General features: G+C 37.4%; 1 protein-coding gene across 2 annotated transcripts in view; it reads right to left on the reverse strand.

Moving 5' to 3' along the window:
• Positions 1–20,318, reverse strand: part of Cntn3 (contactin 3) — a 264,165-nt gene that overhangs the window by 38,146 nt on the left and 205,701 nt on the right. For both annotated transcript variants that reach the window (XM_004629518.2, XM_023713332.1), the window contains one exon: positions 17,896–18,071. In XM_004629518.2, the coding sequence (XP_004629575.1) occupies positions 17,896–18,071 (176 nt within the window). The remainder of the gene's footprint in view (positions 1–17,895; positions 18,072–20,318) is intronic.

Here is a 20,318-nt window from a genome sequence, read left to right on the forward strand (position 1 = left end):
TGGTTCCTTATGGTTCAAGGTAGTCACAAAGGTCTATGAGGTTTCCAGGATACAGGGATGGGCTTTCCCACTCCATGGAGCATAATATCAGGCCTTGCTGTAAAAGGAGCACATTGGATAAGGTATGTCGTTGCCACCATATTCCCTTCTAGGTCCCTGTGGGCTTGCCACATTGTCAGTGCCTGGGCAGCTGACTGGCACGGACTGGAGAAAAGGGTCCCCACATGCTCTGGGATTTCTTTGTGTTCTCTCATGAGGGGATCCATGAGAAGGAAATTGGCAGTTGGGGGTATTTATTCACTGAAATGCATCCTTGTGCACTGGCCTGCACTAACTGTGCTAGGATGCTAACATGGGATTTAAAAAAAACACGGACTAGACATTCTTGCTTTTGTGTCAGGAGCCTGTGTGTGGGTCAGAGAAAGAAATCCCAAAGGCTCAAAGAGAATAAAATTACACGTTCTCTAGGAGAGTAAATCCTTAAGAGATCACACTGCTTTTATTACAATTCCAATCTATTGTAATTCCACCAGCTTTCCCAATACTTCAGAAGTATAGATTTTTTTTTCACCTTAAAGTCATATTGAGAAAGGCAAAGAAGGAGAGACTTGGTTTGATATCAAATGTGACTATCAATTGGCTATCTTTTCTGAGAAAGAGAATGATCAAAAAATTTAAAATCAGTGTAAGAAAAAAAGTGCAAAATCAGAGTCACAATAACTATTAAAAAACCAATCACCTAAAATTTATGACAGTCTCTGAATCTAAATATTTAAACCACTCAAAACAACCAATTTTTCCCTTTCTAGATTATGATAAGATCAATTCAATGGTATACCTAAATATTATGTCTTATAAAATAGAATAATTTTTCTCCTGCAACTGGAGCACAAAATTTAACCTATGATGAATGACACAAATCAATGGTAAGGAGGAAAGTAATATGTAAATTAAAAATAATCCACTCTGATTTCTGGATTCTGGTTATGTAAGCGGCTTTCCAGTGACTACTCTGTCTTAACAAGTAAACAGCTGAAAAAACTAAAAATGAATAATCCTTCTTAGTTACAGCAGGAAAAGGAGGTCAAAAGATAAACCGCTGCCTCCCAAAGTTTGAGAGACAACAGGTAAGACACATCGATAACTTACCAGAGCAGAAACCCAAGCACAGAAATCTCCAAGTACGGGGTAGGGAAATCTTAGCTTGTATTTCACAAATTGCTCGATGGTCAGAGTGTACAATTCTGAGAACTGAAAATTCCTAGGGATCCTGGCACAGAGAGCTCCCAACCATCCTACTTTTTGCCTCCAGGAGGTATACTGCTCTGGGTACTGCGTAGGCGTACAGGGATATATCAGAATGTACTGTTCGTAAGGAGGTCTGTCTCCAGCAGAAACTTTCAAGCAGAGACTAAATTACTGAGCTTTCACCACAGTCTAGATGGGGAGAGGAAAGCACTGTACTCCACTCCTTTCAGCCTTCCTGTCCTGCATAACAGGAGCAGAAATTGAAAGGAATCTGTGAGTCCACAGTCCAGGATGAGAGTGTCCACCCGAGGAGGGGATCTCTGAGCTTGAGGACACAGTAATAGAATCTTAAAAAAATAATAAAAAACCCAAAAACAAATAGAAAACAGAACAGAATTTTCAAGACATGGAAAACCTCAGCAGGTGCAAAACATACATAGAAAGGATATATTAGAAACAGAAGGAAAGAAAGTTTGGGGGCAAAGGAACAGAAAAAACATATTTAAAGCAATAATGAGTGCAAATTTCCTGAAATTAATTTCAGACAACTAACCACAGATGCATGGAGCACAGAGAATACCAAGTAGAATGAGTGCAAAAACCAAAATCAAACTAAATCAAACCAAATCGAAAGCACACACAGGGAATTCATAACCATAATTTGATAATACACAAAGAAAACATCTTTGAAGACACTGAGAAGGGTAGTGTTTCTCTAGATATCCTCTCCAGTCTCATAAAGTCATAGGTTGGGCTTTTGAGAGATGACTAGATCCAGAGTGCATGAAAATGGGATTAAGGGTATGTGATTACTAACATAGTCTCTGATTTGTCATAATTTGGGTGTGAAAAATGAAAACGTACACTCAGCATGTGATCATTACCTACCCTAAAGGTGTGTAACCTGGATAGAATAAAAGGGATAGAAAGAGGGCTGCTGTTGCTACTGCCTGCTTTGTCACTAGCTGCTTGCTTTTTTGCCTCATGCCTTCTGCTTTACATACCATGAGCTGTTTCTCCTCGGTGATTCCCCTCTGTGATGTCACCTTCCTTGAAGGTGGAGGATTATGAACCTAAACTTCTACAAACCTGAACCAAAATAAACCTTTCCTCCTTTAACTGTAGATATTGGGTATTTTGTCTCATCATAAGAAAAGAAATTAAAACAGGTCAGGATAATTTCCCTGTATAAAAACAGGTAAGATTACATCTAACATCTGAGAAACAAGAAAAAGGAATGAGGTATTTAAAGTGTTCAGGAGACAATAAAGCCAAATCAGACCCATCAACCTAGAATCCTGAGATTTGGGGATATAGCTCAGTGACACAAGCACCTGCCTAGCAAGTGCAAGGTCTTGAGTTCAATTCTTGATGCTACAAACCCTGAAGATCTATAAAGTCAGTAAACCTCTCAGAAAGCTAACTGGGGAAAATGAAGAAAAGACAGCCAACATTTTGTCCCTAGCCCTTCAAGGTTAGTGAAGACTCAGGACATAAGAGAACCTCTGCTGTGACATCCTGTAACTCAGTGGTGTCTCAAATTTTCTGATCAAGGAGATCATGGGACAACAAAGGAAAGTGATCAATGATGTGTAGTATGCCTATGGAGAGAGTGTCTCAGGATTTCACAGAGGACACTCTGTGACACACTGTTAGTAATCACATACCCTTAATCCCATTTTCATGCACTCTGGATCTAGTCATCTCTCAAATTTGTCAAACAATGGCAATGACTCATCCAGATGGCTGACACTGACAAAAGATCTACAAGGTTCTGTACATGGTTTCAGGGTAAATCCTGAGAGGATTTGACTGACTTTATCAGATAGCAAAAGTTACATTTTTTGTTATATAGGTCTTGCTTTAACTTGATCTTAACCATCCAACAGAAAAGTGTAACCACAAAGTATAAAATGTAAAGCTATATTAATATGCTGAGCTGCAAAAGGCTCAAGTAAACAACTTCGGACAATTGCCAGTTGTGCTAATAACTCACTACTATTATGGACTATTGTACTATATTGGGTTATTTTGCTGAATTCAAATACCTACAATATTTGGACTGGCATCAAGTATGAAAAGGTCCTTTAAAGACTTCTCTGTCTATCTATCTATCATCTATCTATCTATCTATCTATCTATCTATCTATCTATCTATGACAGATATACAGCTGCTGTCTCTTAGTTCAATGAGAAAAAAAGGCTTGTACTAATATTGTTTAGACAAGATATCACATCTACACCTTGTCCTCTGAATAACTACTACCAAGACAACAATATACAACGTATTAATTATTGTAACTGTCCTACTGACTTGTTTTGAAACTGTTTCAAATGAATATAACACTGTCTAGATGTCATTTTTCCAACAACAGCAGATTATCCATTCTTCTCAAGTTCAAGTGTAGTATTCCTGGAAACAGGTCACTTTCCAAGCCATAAAAGATACTGAAGAACTGCAAGAACATATAACACACATAGTGTCTGCTGTGAGGCCACACTCGAAAGATAGCCTAGGAATCAATGATGAAATGATGGCTGAAAAGACCCACAAGTTTTGTTGCTTGAACAACTTACTTCTACATGAAGAAATGAGTCCAATAAGAGACCTCAAGTGAACTTATAAAAAATAGCTTAAACTAAATGCACATAATTTTTATCATAGTTTGTGGATGTGGTCAGAACAGTGCTTAGAGGGAAATTTATAGCAGTGAGTGCATATATTATTTAAGAATAAAAGTCTAAGGTCACTAATCTATGTTTCCACCTTATAAGGCCAGAGAAAGAAGAGCAGATTAAATCCAAAGCAAACACAATAAAAGAAATAAATATTAGATCAACAGCCAATAATACTAAAACAGAAAATCAATAGAGAAAAATCAACAAAAGCAGAAGCTTATTCTTTGAAAAGATCTATAAAGTCTGTAAGCCTCTAAGTCTGAGGAAAATGAAGAAAAGAAAGAAATTACTGCTGTCAGAAGAGGGAGAGAGAACATCCCTAAAGAGTTCATGGCCATGGAAAAAGAAATCCACAAATGGCTATTATCAGAAACTCTGTGTCCATAAATTTGATATCTTAAATGAAATGAACCAATTCTTTGAAATATACATTCTGCCAAAATTCACAGAAAAGAGACAATCTGGATATATATATATATATATATATATGCATATGTATATGAATATATATGAAATTAAATCAATAATTAAAAATCTCCTAAAAGAGAGAGCATCAGGGGAACATGCATTCAGTGGTTAATTTAATCAAATCTTTAATTAAAGAATTATACCAATTTCATCTCATTTCTTCCTGAATATAGAGGTGAAGGAAATACTGCCTAACCCACATACATTACACTATCACTGAAACCACACAAAGGTAGCACAAGAAAACTATACACCAATAGCTTTTATGAACATGGATACAGAGCTACTTAAGAAAATATTAGCAAATTGAATCTGATAATACATTTAAAAAATTGCAACAAAGTGGACTTTGGATCAGGCATGAAAGACTGACTAACCACTTAAGAATGAATGTGAAATGTATCACAGCAAACTAAACAATGATTACACAATGATATGCAAATTTAAAATAAATTGATAAAGTCCAGCACATATTAAAGTTTCCTGATTTGATAAAGAACCTCAACAAACAACTTATAACTTGTGCTGAACTTAATGGTGAGAAACTAAGTTCTTGTTTTAAAACCAGACACCAACCAAGCATGGCCCTTCCATTACTGTTTTCCGGCATCATACTGAAAACCCTAGCCAATGAAATAAGATAAGAAATTATAATAAAAGGTAAACCAATTTGAAGGAGAAAATATAACTAGCTTTGTTTACAGAGAGCATGATTTTCTATTTAGAAAAGCTGAAGACATCAACAACCATAACAACTAAAAATACCCTAGAACTAACAAGTGAATAGGATGTAAGGCTAATGGTACACAATATTCACTCACTTTCTTTAACACAAAGAATGTATGCATGGAACTTGAACTAAGAAATTTATGCTAGCACCTCAAATTACTGAAACACTTGGGTGTAAATCTAACCAAATGTAATCAAGTTCCATCCAAAACTATGAAAGTCAGATAGAAGAAACCAAGTAATACAATAAGTGGAAAGAGATTCTATGTTCATGAATAAGAACATGCAATAATGTCAAAGTGTTAATTCTCCCCAGTTTGGTTTAGAGCTTCACCACAATGCCAATCATAGCCCAAGTAGATCAGTTTGTGGATATTAACAACCTGATTCTAAATTCAAAGATAAAGACAAAATCTCAGAACAGCTCTTCACTATTTAAAAGGAACAAGGCTGGAACACTGACATTATCCAATGTCAAATCTTAAGCTAAAGGAACAGAAAAGAAATGTATGCTTTTCATGAAAGAACAAATACATTAATATAGCAGAATGGAAAGCCCAAAATAGATCCATAAAATACCATCAACTAATATTTGGCAAAGGAGTAAAAGAAATACAATGGTTCAAAGATAGCCTTTCAATTGTGTGTTGCTAGAAAATTGGACAGTCACAAGGGGAAAAAATTCCAGGCACAGATTTTACACTTTGGAGAAAAATTAACTCAACATGTCACAGCTTCACTCTTAGATTAAAAAAAAATAAAATTAAGAAGAGAAAACATAGATGACCTTAAATACAACAAAGGCTCTACAGACATGCCAGAGGCACAATCCAGGGAAAAACATGTGACAAGCTAGACTTAGTTAGAATGAAAAATCATCTGCTCTGTTAAACATGCTTAGAGAATGAGAGGAAAAGCCACAGACTAGGAGAAAATATTCACAATATTTTTTCTTTTGAAAAACTTTCATATAGAATATACAAAGAAACCTTAAAACTCAAAAAAGCTGGGCTGGACAGATGGCTCAGCAGATTAAAGCACCTGTTCAGGCAGATGCAAAGGCAGGCCGTGCTGGCCTCACCCCAGGGCACACTAAGACGGCAAGATTGAGACTGTGTGGTGACGTGGGCCTGTAATCCCAGCACTAGGGAGGCTGAAAACAGGAGGATCATTATGAGTCCAATCTGTGTAATGAGACCCTGTAGATCCTGTGTTAAATACACATACAAAATAAAACTCAAGAAAGCTAATAAAATCTAATTAACATGTGAACACAATAGCTAGATACCTCTTCAAAGAAGACATAGATGGTGAGATGATGCATGAAAGAATGCTTAACGTTAGATGTCACTAGGGAATTATGAGTTAAAACAACAATAAAGTACCATTACATATCTGTCAGAATAGCCAAAATCCAGGCCATCAGCATTACTAAATGCTAGAAGACATGTTGATTATTTCTTACAAATACATATATTTTTACTATAGGATCCTGCAATTAGTAATCACACAAACAAATTAAACATTATGTTTGCATAAATTTTAACATGGATATTTACAACTGATTCATGCATAATTGTCAAACTCAGAAGCTATCAAACTATTGCTCAATGTGTGAGGGAATAAATAATTTTGATACACCTGGAAAGTGGAATATTATTTGCTACTAAGAAGAACTGAACTAACAAAAACTGAAATCAGAAAATACTAAGTGTATTATTAAGTGATAGAAGTCTAGAAAAGCTATATACTCTATAATTATTATTATAGTAGGTTATCTGCAGGACTGGCAATGTCAGAAGTTGTTTACTTGAGCCTTTTACAGCTCAGCATATTAACATAGCTTTACTTTTTATACTTTGTGGTTACGATTTTCTGCTGGATGGTTAAGACCAAGTTAAAGCAAGACCTATATAACAAAAAATGTAACTTTTGCTACCTGATAAAGTCAGTCAAATCCTCTCAGGATTTACCCTGAAACCGTGTACCTCAGTTTGTAGATCCTTTGTCAGTGTCAGCCATGTGGATGAGTCATGGCCCTTGCTTGATCAATTTGCTCTCTGTGAAATCCTGCGAGATTTTTTTCACTCTAGGTGACTCTCCTTAGGCACACTGTACATCGTAGATCACTTTCCTCTGTGGCCCCATAATCTCCCATAACATCACTGAGTTACAGGATGTTACATTACAGGTTCTCTTATGTCCTGAGTCCTCACTGACCTTGAAAGGCTAGCACCAAAATGTTGGCTGTCTTTGCAGTCCTTTTTTTACTCTAATTTTTTGGTCTGCAAACTTAAGTTGTTAACCATCTAGAATTAGTTTATAATATTCTGGGAAAAGCAGAAGTGTGAAGTCACTAAAAAATAAAAGTTAAAAAGAGCACCTACCAGGTGTTAGAGGAGACATAAGAATGAACAGATAAACAGAATCTTTTAGGGCACTGAAGCTGTTCTGCACGAGACTGTGATGGCAGGTCACAAACCACTACATGTGTGTTGCAGTGTGCAGAATATACAAGAATGAGCTTAATATACACAGTGCACTTGGGGGTAATGATGGGCCAATGTACCCTCATCAGCTGTAACAAACATGGCACTCTGTGAGAGACATTAATGACGTGGGAAGCACTATGTATCTATAGCCCAGGGCTCCACTAGGAGTCTACTTTCTATACAGTTTTTCTGTGAACTTTCAATTGCTCTAAAATGCTTAATTACAACCCATAGTCAAAAAAGGGTATGTATTTTATGATTTCATTTATATAGAATGCCCAAAGTATTAAAATATGTGAGATCATGGTTACAAATGTGGCATGAAGGGCTGGGAATAAAGTGTCTTTTACAAGTATGAAAAAGTATTCTGAATTTGACTACTATGATGGAAAGATAAGTAAATGATTATATTAAAAACCAATAAATTTTACATTTCCAATGGCTGAATTGTATGATATGAAAACTATACCTAGTTAAAAAAATCATTGGCCAGGGGCCAGGGAAATGGCTCAGTAGAATCAGAACTTCCCTGGCAAGCTCAAGGGCCTGAGTTCAATGCCTGGTTCTGGAAAAAAATTGGCCAGAAGAAATACATTGTAACGCTCTAATCATCAGAGACTACTTGTCTCCTAATTTGATGTGATTTTATTTGTATATTTATTGTATTTACTGAAATGATTCCTATTTTGACTTTAGTTTACTTTTCCTATATCTATTCATAAACTTTGGTCCTTTTCATGTTTGAAAAAAACAAAATTCCATCAACAAGACCCCCCTCTGCACACAAGTGTTACCATCTGCCTCCAGCGATGAGCTACCTTATTTTTTGTTTTATTTTGTTTTGTATTTTAGGGAAGGGTCTACAGGGTGTTTAGGGTCTCAATACTACATCAGACTTGGAGTGATCCGCCTATTTACAACCTCCCAAACTGGGATTACAGGCACGCGCCACATGCCTAGTCTCAATTGCCATCTCAGCACACCCCAGGGGTGGAGCCAGCATGGCAGGCCTGGGGATCAAACCTCCAGCCCCTGTGCCTGCTTGCAGGCATTGTAATCTGAGCTATCTTTTCTAATTTGCAGAAGAGATGCTAATATAAAGAGTAGATACAGAATTTGAAAAAACAAAAGACCTCATGGAATGAAAAGCAGTTAAGAGTTGAATTATTATTAAGTCTCTTTGACACATTAGAAATTTTAAAATATTTTTACATTAATATATTTGGATTTTTCATATAGTGGTATACATGCACACACTCACATGTACATAAATACACACACCACTCTTAGTAGTTTATGGGTTTTTTTTTTTCTTTTCCTTTGTCTTTCTTTCTTTTTGTGTGTGTGTGTATTTTAGGGAAGGGTCTACCCAGGGATCGAACCCCTGACCCCTGTGTCTGCTTGCAATCACTGTAATCTGCTGAACTACTTGGCTGGCCCAGCTTACATTTTTCAACAGGATAAAACAAGCAGCATGTGGGACATTACAATCTCAGTGCAACTTATAAGAAATTAAAAACAGTCCATTACACTTTCCAGCAGAAAACAAAAACAAAAAATAAAACAACAATAAAAAAGCCAAATCCGAAGAATTGCTAAGTAATTCAATTTTATTGGAGGTTTGTGAGGAAATGACAACATTCCCCCATGCAACTGCCCTGCAATAGTCACTAGCATCATATTCCCCTCTACATTTCTCTCCTAGAGGCAGAGTATATCCTTTCTAACATCCCATGAGTTTTTTATGGTGCTCTGTGAACACTGTTTTTAACATTTCCATCATGCTCAAATTTTCTTAGCTTGTCCATCTTTATCAAATCAAGAAAAGTTATGAAAAGTCTGAGGAAAAAAGTACAGAGGTAGTTGATTTTGTGAAAATAAAAGTTCTTATTTTATGAGTGGTATAATTGAGAAAGTTAAAAGAAAAGTGAAATCCTGGAGGAAATTATTTCCCAAGAATTTAACTGTGATATAGTGAATAATCTGAATAAATAAGGTCTTATTAAAATCTATAAAAAAAAGGACTGGGGAAATAGCGTGACGGCCTAAGTACGGGCCTAGTAAGCACAAGGATTGGAGTTCCATCCTTGGTACTGCATGCCATGCTGGCCCTGGAACCCTGGGCCGCCTGCTGGTCAACGAAACCAAGCATGGTGGCACATGCCTGTAATCCCAGAGCTGGGGAGGATGAGACGGAAGGATTACTACAAGTCGGAGCTGTGGTAGTGAGACCCTGTGCCAAATAAATGAATAAATTTAAAGTCTATAAAATATAAATCCTGCATCCTACCAGAAGAACAAAGTCTAGAGATTGGCAATTAGTAGAAGATGAATATGATATGTTGATATAGGGAATGTCCAGTATGCACTAGGAACTTTGTTTTCTTTGGATTTGGTTTGATTTTTCTTTTGAGACAGATTCTCAGCATTGTCTTTCTGCTGGCCTTGAACTCACTATGTAGCCTGGGCTGGACTGGAGCTCCTGGTTATGCTCTTGCCTCAGCCTCCTGCTGGGATTGTGCAGTGCCACACTGGGCCGCCCTGGAATTTGGATGTCTATTATTTCCTGCTGTGCTCCAAAGACAACAGTGTCCAGCTAGCATTTGAAGCAGGAGATGAATATCTGATACATACAGCGGTAAATTTCATTACTTTGACTTTAGCAAAAAAAAAAAAAAATTTCTGTCAAGCTGATAGTTGTCTTGGAGCAATTTGCATTTTGTTTTTGCAATTTTTAGTCACTTTCTATTGCCAGATTTAAAAACAAAACATTCTTGTCTATTATAAACCAGGCAGCTAAGATTTTTGTGAATTTTTCTAGTTAGAAATAAAAGATACTTTTCTCATTTCATTTAAAGACATAATCTTGCATTTCATTAAAGCTAGTGCTATATTAAGTCCCAAATTTCTTGATTTGGAGGAGTTGATTACATGGTAAATTTTAATCTTTCCTTAGTACCCAAACTACTAATAGACAAACAGAGAGATTTTTCAATCTCTCAGACTTGAGAAGCTGGCAATAAAGAGATAATGCTTTCCAACCATCTGTTAGACAAAATTAAAAAAAAAATCAAGGATAAATCCATGTTCAAGAAAGGATATGCAAGAATTACTGCTATTCAGAGTATAAATTTCTACAGCTTTGCTGAAAAACAATTTGGAAACAATCCTACCTCCAGTGCTAACAGATTTAGTAATATGAGTAAGAGCTAATAAGTGTTGTTCTTAGTATACCATTCACACACCTGAATTAAGTATTACAATCAACTCCATTTTACAGATGAGAAATCTGAGGCAAAGAGAACTAAAAATGAACCGTGCATAAGACACTCAACCAGGTTCTATAAGCTGGCATTCAGGATCAGTTTTTTTTAATGAAGAATCTATATGTATATAACTTCAACATGCCTCAATACTGTCTTACCTGAGCAAGTATTCTCAGGACTGGAAAGGACATCAATAACGGGGCATCACTACCCTTCTTCCAAAAAGCTAACAATTATCTAATGCATTTTGAAATTACATCTTTTGTTTTCCCATCTCTTCTTCATACTTTTTTCATTGGTTTTTTTACTTAATTTTTACAAAGGTATATAGAAAATTAGGATGTGTATTATTCACTTTGAGAAACAATTTTTCAAGTCCTTGGTTCATGAGTAGTTTTGTTGATGAGCAATTGGGTTCACAAACAAATGCATTTGGCAAAATCGCATCTTTGTTTAAAACTCTGTATCAGGTGACAAACACAACTGTGGCTATCTTTCCCATATAAGCAGAAATAGGGCAGGGGAGATAGCTCAGTAGCATAAGCTCCTGCCTGGCAAGTGCAGGGTCTTGAGTTCAATCCCTAGTACTGGAAAAAAAATCATATAAACAGATATAAAGCCATCATTTACAATATTGTAGGACAAATTAAGTTCAAGAACTGAGATATCACTGCAAATGTTATTTCAGTAAGCTGCAGTACAAAATTTTCTGTTTATCATTGGTGGCAAGTCGATCCTCTGATGGGTAGAAAAAAGACTCTCAAAGTCTACACAGTAATTTTTTTCTCATTATTTCTTTGAATTTTGCCTATTATATTTTAAGTATATATTATGTGGAACATTATGGGTTCATGGTTACCTGTGCCATGAATTGTTCTTTGTTTGAAATTTTGCATTTTTACCTCATTTTTGCCTGATACATAATTGTATACTTTTTGTTTAAATCCTTTCACGGATAGCTGTGGATTTGACTGTAACTGCTATTTCATGGATTGTAGGAGCATATGTTTTACATTCTTTGGTTTGAAAATACTCTTCCGTATTTTCTCAAATATTCAAGTTTACCTTACTGGATTTCTATTCTATCGTGCTTGGTTTGAACCATTCACCTTAATATAGGCTGTACTTAAGAAACATAGTCCTGGAGTACCAACTGCACTCTAATTAAAACTGAGTCTGTTTGACTGGCTGACCAGAAGATGAGCTGGGGAAATAAAAAACTGTTTTGTGTATTTGCCTTTTTCCATCTGGAATTGGGGAACCTTGCTTCTTTGCCAAGTAGCAGTTGGAGAGGAGTGGTGCTTCAGAAGGTGTGTTTAAAACCCACAAAAATATTTTTTTTTCTAGTATTATCCCCATATTTATGGGCTTATTACTTAACAGATACTTTCTTTTAATGATCTAAGTTAGCAGATCCTTTGGAGTTTAGACAATTTATAGAATTTAAAAGATCATATTTAAAGGGGAAATATTTAAAAAATTCAGAGTGTCACAGGAATTAGTGGAATAGGTGCTTTGTCTCAGATCCACGTTTAAAATCCACATGTAAACCTTTTCCCACAATTTTTATTAGTGTATATGGGTCATACAGAGTAATGGACACACTTTCCTGAGTGTTCCACCCACCACCTCCCCATCCAACTTCCAGTTTCATATTTTCAGGGAGTGGTAAATGTTTATAAGGTATTTTGACAATACTGATGCTCACCACTACACCTTATTTCTTCCCCCTTCCCCTTTCTTCTCGTCTGACAATAGGCTTCCTTTGACATTCTTGTCGTGTCTTTTAGGATGCACTTCTGCATAGCTGTACCCTGAGAAAGGACTGACTTTTCCTAAATTTTACTTTTCACCCCTGAATAATTGTGACATAAATCAAGTCATAATACCAAGTAGCCACACGTCGCTATCACACACAAAGCATCGCTGCTAAGGACGCCCTCCTCTACCACGCACAGCTGGAAGCATGCAGCAAGCACCAAGTTCACAAGCAGCTGCGGTAAGTACAGCGATACTGTGGCTGCGCAGAAGGAAGCCTTCTGAGTGAGCCAGTCAAATGAGCGGCAGATCGGGGGTCGCTGCTTAGCTTCTTTTGCTTCCAGTGACTTTTATCAGTACATATTCTAATTCATCATAGCTCCAATTAAAAAAAATGTTTATAAAACTGTGCAGGTTGGTTCTAGACTTTCTTCATTTTTAAAGTACTTGTAGCACGGAAGCTTCATCAAAGCAAAACTTGGTTTTATTTTTTGTTTTGTTTTCTTGGGATAGACTCTCAGTTCAGGGTGACCGTGAACTCACTATGTAGCCCAGGCTAGCCTCAGAGTCATGGGGATCATTCTGTCTCAGCTTTATAAGTGCTGGGATTACATGCCCAGGCAAAGCAAATACATTTAAATATCTTTATAATATCTGGTGAATCCTTGGTGCATTTAGTCTTTTATTTATTTATTTTTAATTTTGTGATCTGCGGATTGAACTCAGGACCCTGCACTTGTCACGCAAGCACTTATTATACTGAGCCGTCTCCCTGGAGTGCATTTTGTCTTAAATGTTTTATTTTCCAGGAACTCCTATCATATAATAGGTCTTTTGTTTGTTTCTTTGTGTGCAATTTTTTTTTTGGGGGGGAAGGGTCTACAAGGTGCTCAGGGTCTTACTACTAGAGCAGACTTCTAATGATCCACCTATTTTCAGCTTCCCAAGAGCTAGGATTACAGGCCAGTACCACCACACCTAGTCTCAATTACAGTCTCAGACACACCCCCGGGGGGGGGGGGTCGTCATGACAGGCCCAGGGATCAAATCACCAGCCCCTGCGCCTGCTTGCAGGTGCTTTAATCAGCTGAGCTATTTGGCAGACCCTTATACAATAAGTCTTAAATCCAAATTTAGCTTATTAAGCAAGAAAAATTGCCCTTGATTATTCCTAAAATCAGACTTAAATTAACAGGTTGTACAGCTTCACATAGAAGCTAACAGTTTTTTCTTTCCCATATTTTTGAGTGTTATTCATTTTTTCCTGTGAAAGAAAGATAATCTGGATTTATAGATTGGGCAAGAGAGGTGCCATGTAGGAATAAAATGGAATCTTTTTTTCTGCTGCAATCTCAGGTTTGGAAGTGAGTATGATAGAATGCTATCATACATGAGCTGTTGAGCCTATATCTCTTCTTTTATAATTCATAATTTTTTAGGGCCGGCAAGAGGAGCAGGGGCTGGGAGTTCAATCCCCTGGCCTGCCTTACTGGCCTTGCCACCATGGCATGCTGAGACTACAATTGAGACTGGGTGTGGTGGTGTGCACTCCTGTAATCCCAGCTCTTGGGAAGCTGAAAACAGGTTGATCACTCTGAGTCCAATCTAGTAGTGAGACCCTGAACACCCTGTAGACCCTTCCCTAAAAAATTATAATTTTTTAAAAAGAATAAAAACAAAAATGAAGTAGAATTTCAAAATAGGAAGACAGGAAATTAACAATGGCTTTTTATATTGTATATTGTTATCTTCAAAGTAGTTGCTCAGATTATCAGACATAGGCATGGAAGATTTAATAAACAATATAAACGCTAACTCTCCCTTTTTTCTTTTAAATGTACATATGCGAATTCAAAATACACACAGTTGAATATGTTTTCTTATTTGAATTAACAAATTATATATGAAGATATATAAAGATCGGCAAAAAGGAGCGAGAACAGTACTCCAGGAAGAGATCAGTATGTTCAAGGTCTTATGGAATGAGGGAGAGTGGCAAACACTAAAACTAATGAAAAGAGGGCAGAAAATAAGAAACAGAAATTGAAGTCACTCATCATGGGCATTGCAAAGCAACAACAGCATCCTAAAAATTTTGTGTATCTGAACACGAAGCCCCCTTCTCTGATCTCGTCATACTATACCTGCAAGGATTTACCTGGCAACCTCAACTGAACTGGAAGCCTTTTTCTGTTCATTTCATTATGATACTGCAGTTTCCCCTAAGGGTTTTAGACACTGAATTAAATAAGCATTTGTGAGTGCATAATTTGCATAACCCGTCATTGATGTTATTCTACATTTTGGAACATGCTGAAATTTATATAATCTACTGCAAATTACTAATTTTTTATTTTATGTTTTTTCATGAATAAATGATTTCTTAAAAATAAGTGATTGAGGGCCAGCCAAAGAGCTTAGCGGATTAAAGCTCCTGCAAGCAGGCACAGGGGCCAGGGGGTTGATCCCTGGGCTGCAGTGTCCCCTCCTGGGGGGAGGGGGACTGTGCTGAGACAGTGATTGAGACTGGGCGTGGTGGCATGTGCCTGTAATGCCAGCTCCTGGGGGGCTGTAAACAGGCAGATCACTAGGAGTCCAATCTAATAATGAGACTCTGAACATCCTGTAGACCCTTCCCTAAAATAAAATAGATGATTGAATACTGAATATATAGTACAGTCCCCAGAAAACTGGCTGGATTGGCTCAAAATTTTTAGTCAATTTTCTATAAGCAAAATCACTCCTCCCGCTTTAAATCTGTGGCTCTACGCACCTGGGCAGGCAACTTTCTCTACTTACCTGCTTCTTTGCTCAGATTTTCCTTTTTATAAAATAAGGCATATATCTATGAACACATTGAAAAACTACGTATTAATGTGCATGCAACACTGAATACAGAATCAGAGGATAAGAGCTGTTACATAATTCCTTTCTCATGCAAGAAAGGAAAAATGATTTACTTAATTGCTTGTGCTTAAGGGCAATGTCATCTTGTAAGCCTTACAGTTTTATCCTGATGGGAGAATATTAAGTTACTAATGGCACCAGTCAATAAAAAAAATTCGTAGGCTATGAACCAGTGTTTGAGGGAAAGAACAGAACTGGCAAGTGATGGTATTAATTGATGAAATTTCATGTTTCAGACACTTGACTCTTTATAGAGATGACTTTATGCCCCTGTACAGCCATCAGTGCTCTGTAAATGAGGAAAGTTAAATGATATTATTAACTTCAATGTTCTTAACTACAATTTCCTCTTACAGAAAGCAGCAATCCTGCTCAACCTCTGAGCATTTCTTTGTGGCTGTGTGATGCACATTATAATGAAAGGACTTTGGATTTCTAGTTTTTCCATGAATATTTATTTAGCATTAACTAAGACAAAAGGTCTTGTGTTGGATAAAATATTACCAGCATAGTTGAAATCCGGCTGCCAAACCACAAACATAATAACCTACTTTATATGTAAAGATAATTAATATTTCAAATTGAGTTATTTATCTAAAAATTAAAGTTACGACTATGGTTAAGGCAAGAACGTTTTGTAGGTTGCTTGTAGGTCTTTATGAAAGGTACATGTTAGGCTTTCATTCTTGCCAAGTCTGCTCGGCAAGGAGGCAGGAAAGAAAAGGTGTAAGAGATCCTGAGTGTGGCATAGACAGGCAGGTGAGAATACACCTATACGCCTTTCTATTGTGATGGAAGAAACTGGTGAGAAACTAAAAGGGTGTGCACTTACAGTAATAGTAAAAGAAATCCTGAGGGGTTGTAGCAGCTGATAATGGTTTGCAAATTCTTCAATCTGTCAGAAAAATTGGAAAACTAGTACTTGAAATTTTGCTTAATTGTAGATAGGTCAGTAATTTCTCTCTTTCTACTTTCTTTCAAATATTTTTCATTTTATGTTAGTTTACTAGGATAGGCATGAAAAGCACCACAAATGGAGTGGCTTTGAACAATATACATTGTCCTTTTATGGCTCTGGAGACTAAAAGTCTGACACCAAGGAGCGGATGGGCTGTGCTCCCTTCAGATTGTGGAGGGCTGGTCCCTCCCGGCCTCTTCCAGTTTCCAGGACCCATTCACGTCCAACACATTGCCTCTGGCCTCTGATTCCACCATCACCAGGCCTTATCTGGCTCTGTGACTTTGCATGGCATCTTCTCTCTGCAACTGGATCCAAATTGCCACCTTTGTGTAAAAAGAACCGTCTGTTGGATGGGAGCCCACCTGCTCTAGGGCAATTTCATTTGAATGTGATTCATTACTTCTGCAGTAACCTAATTTCCTAATAAGGTCATATTCTGAGTTACTAGGCACAAGTACTTGAACACATCTTTTGAGGTATATTACCAAATCTACTCCAAGAATCAGCCTTTCAGGCTGTACATAATCCTAATATGTTAATATACCTATAGCTACTTAAACATAAATTAATAACAAAGCTTGTCAAATTAATACAGTTGAGGTGACCATGATGTGTTTTGCTGATGTCCACATGTTAATCTGTAAGGGCAAAACCCAGCTTTGACGTACTTCCAAACAGAATTAAAGTAGCACTGGCTCAATGCAACACACATGCAAAAGAGGCTGGGCTTGCTCGACTGAATTCACAGATACACACTAGCTATGAGGCTCACTGTGAGACCCAGGACTGAGCAATCCAGAGTGACTGCTTAGCTATTCACCAAATGTTAACTTTGCCTTGCAACCATTTCTTTTTTCCTGAAACAGACCCACCACAAACCAGGAAACAGCAGGTTATTGGAGAGTGTATGCATTGAAAAGACACACAGACCTAAGCTTGAAGCTCCACCACTATTAGCAAAGTGACCCTGAGAAAATATACTCTTCAAGTCTACAAATTGTAAATCTGTAAAAGGAGAGGGACTTGGAACTAATGTCCAGTGCAAATGCAAAAGTCTTTACTAAATACAACTTTGTTCCAACTTTATCATAAAAATGACATTCTAAGATTAAACAATTACATACAAATGGGGTACAACAAAATTGTCACGCAGTATAAAATTTAAATGCAATATGTACCAACTTTAATTACAATTACACACTAAAGTAAATGTGCTCGATTTCTGGTAATTACAAAAATAAAATTAGATCAAAACAGAATTGAAAAACAAGAATCTCTCATTTAGAAACATCTCTAGAGTTTTGCCAATGCTCCAGGTGTTTTTTCAGAGGCAATGTATCATAGGAAGGTATAATATAAAAAGTATGTGGAAAGTGCCACAACTTACCCCACCAACTTTCTCAAAGTGAGATCCATCTTTCTTAAAATCCGTGAGGGCCCCATTGAAATACCACGTAAACATAATATCTAGTAAAGGGTCATGTTGCACCTGGCAGGGCAAAATGACACTTTCTCCCACTGAGACATCCATATTAGAAGGGGCCAAAGTTATTCTCGTAGGTTCTATTAGGAAAACAATTAGGTAAAATGTTAGCATTTTATCATAATGTAAACAATTTGTACAGGAGAAATGTCAGTTGACTTACAGTGTATATGTTTGCAGATATACAGTATATACATACATCTATGTAATTGAAAGTGAACAAGATGGAAATATGCTTATTTTCAAGTAAAATACTATATTTTACTAGACCCACAAATCTGTGCTAAGAAATTAGCATATGTGAGTTCTCAGGATATTAAAATTTAAAGTCATCTGTAAACTGTTGTAATAATATTGACAGAATCATTTTCAACTTAGTTCCACTATTTTCGTGAAATATAAGGGTAAAAACAAAAGGTAGTATGTTTTTTGACAAATGTCAGTGGCTGAGAATAGTATTACCATTGAAGTTTAAACACACTTAAGTCCTTCATGTCTGAGACACTACTCAAGTGATAACTCTGAATGGGGACAATGAGAGGGGCACTATGCTAAACTGTCAGTCAGTGCATTTGTCCCAAAGCAAATGTCCACATGCACACTTTTTCCCTGTCATCACCACAGATCTACCAGCTTTTATGACCCCTACTTCCCTAGACCTCACTTTCTCATCTTCCCCATGTGTTAGTATAACATGGCAGCGAAAGTCTTCAAAGTTGCCATTTGTAGATTTTTCTCTGAGCACTTCTTTTCAGTTATCTGTGAAATCCAGTCCAGCCTGGATTTTGTTTCCCTGACCCACCTTCCCCATCGAGGTCCCTGCTGTAGTACCCAGTGGTAATTTTGTGGTCTTCTGTTACTGGAATTACTTAGCTGTCACTGCTGTGCTTGACCACTGGCTTCTCCTCATTAAAATTTTTGTCTCTTGGTTTCTATTATCTTAGTTTTCTTCTCTCATCCTGTAAACATTTTTCATGTCTATTTTTTTAAATATATTTAGTGCAGGGTCTATAGAATCTCACTATGTAGATCTGACTTGTGGTGATCCTCCTGTTTATAGCCTTCCAAGTGCTGGGATAATAGGTATACACCACTCTGCCTAGTCTCAATCACCATCTCAGTGCGCCCTGGGAGCGGGGCTGGCGCTGCATGTCCTGGTCCCTAAGTCTGACTAAGCAGGTACTTTAATCCACTGAGCCATCTGGCAGGCCCTTTCATGTCTATCGTTATGCCAAATTTTCAACTTTTATTCCCACATTTCTTAGTGTATAATGTGTGCTCAGTCCTGTTTTTATTTTTTGAATTCCCTGTATTTATGCACTCTTTTGATAATAGGAGCTAGCCACTGGGCTTCAGGCAGCTACCTAGAAGCCAGTGATTGGGAGCTCTGCACTGATAACTCTCCTATGTCCAAATTCTTCTATTCAGTTACCTACTCAGCATCTCCATGTAGATGTCAATCATAATTTCTTTCTTTAGGGTACATAGTAGGATTAAAATCTTAACAATTTGAATTCAAGCATAGCCTGAAGCTGTGCTTTGGCTGATGAAATAGGAGTTGCACTGAAAGGCTGAAGTCTAAAACTAATGGGTACACGATATGCTGTCTTTGCCCATCTGTGGTAAAAGGCCACATGGCAGATGGTGGAGACAGTAAATCCCCTCATCCCAAGGAAGAGGGCATAGCTGACTCACCAGGGACTTGTCTTATGAGCAAAAAGTGAACTTCTGCTATTTTCATCCACTGAGATCCTGGCCAACCCACAACCTGCTCCACACAGAACCTGTAAACATCTCATCCTCAGCACATCCAAAGTGAAGCCGTCATCATCCTCCTCTCCATTGCTGTCCAGCACCATCTCAACTCTTTTGACTGTCATCTTGTTGTTCACCTTGCAGAAGTTCTGTATTCTTCTCTTACTCTGGACATAACATCTAATTGCAGTACTTCCTGCCGGCTCTGGTTATATCTAGAATCTGATTCCACACCGTTGTCTCTGCGGCTGCCAGCCCCTGCTGGCCATGACTACCTTCTTTCTGATTTACAGCAATGACTCCTCAGGACTTCTCTGTTTCTCCCCTTCCTCCGCACAGTGCGCTCAAGACAGAAGCAAGAGCCATTATTTTAAAATGTCATTCCCATGGCCTCATTTGTCTGCTAAATACCAGCCCTTGACTTCACTTTTCAATTCAACCAAAAGCTGAAGTTTTTAAAAGGTCTCCACAGTGTTTAAATAATTGTCCCTAGGAAATGTTAGTTTTCATCTTTGTCTCCCTAGAATCTTTGTCCCAATTTCCCCTTAGTGAGTTCTCTTCCGAACACTGTT

Source organism: Octodon degus, unplaced genomic scaffold, assembly GCF_000260255.1.
Source record: "Octodon degus isolate 3935 unplaced genomic scaffold, OctDeg1.0 scaffold00030, whole genome shotgun sequence".
Lineage (NCBI taxonomy): Eukaryota > Metazoa > Chordata > Mammalia > Rodentia > Octodontidae > Octodon > Octodon degus.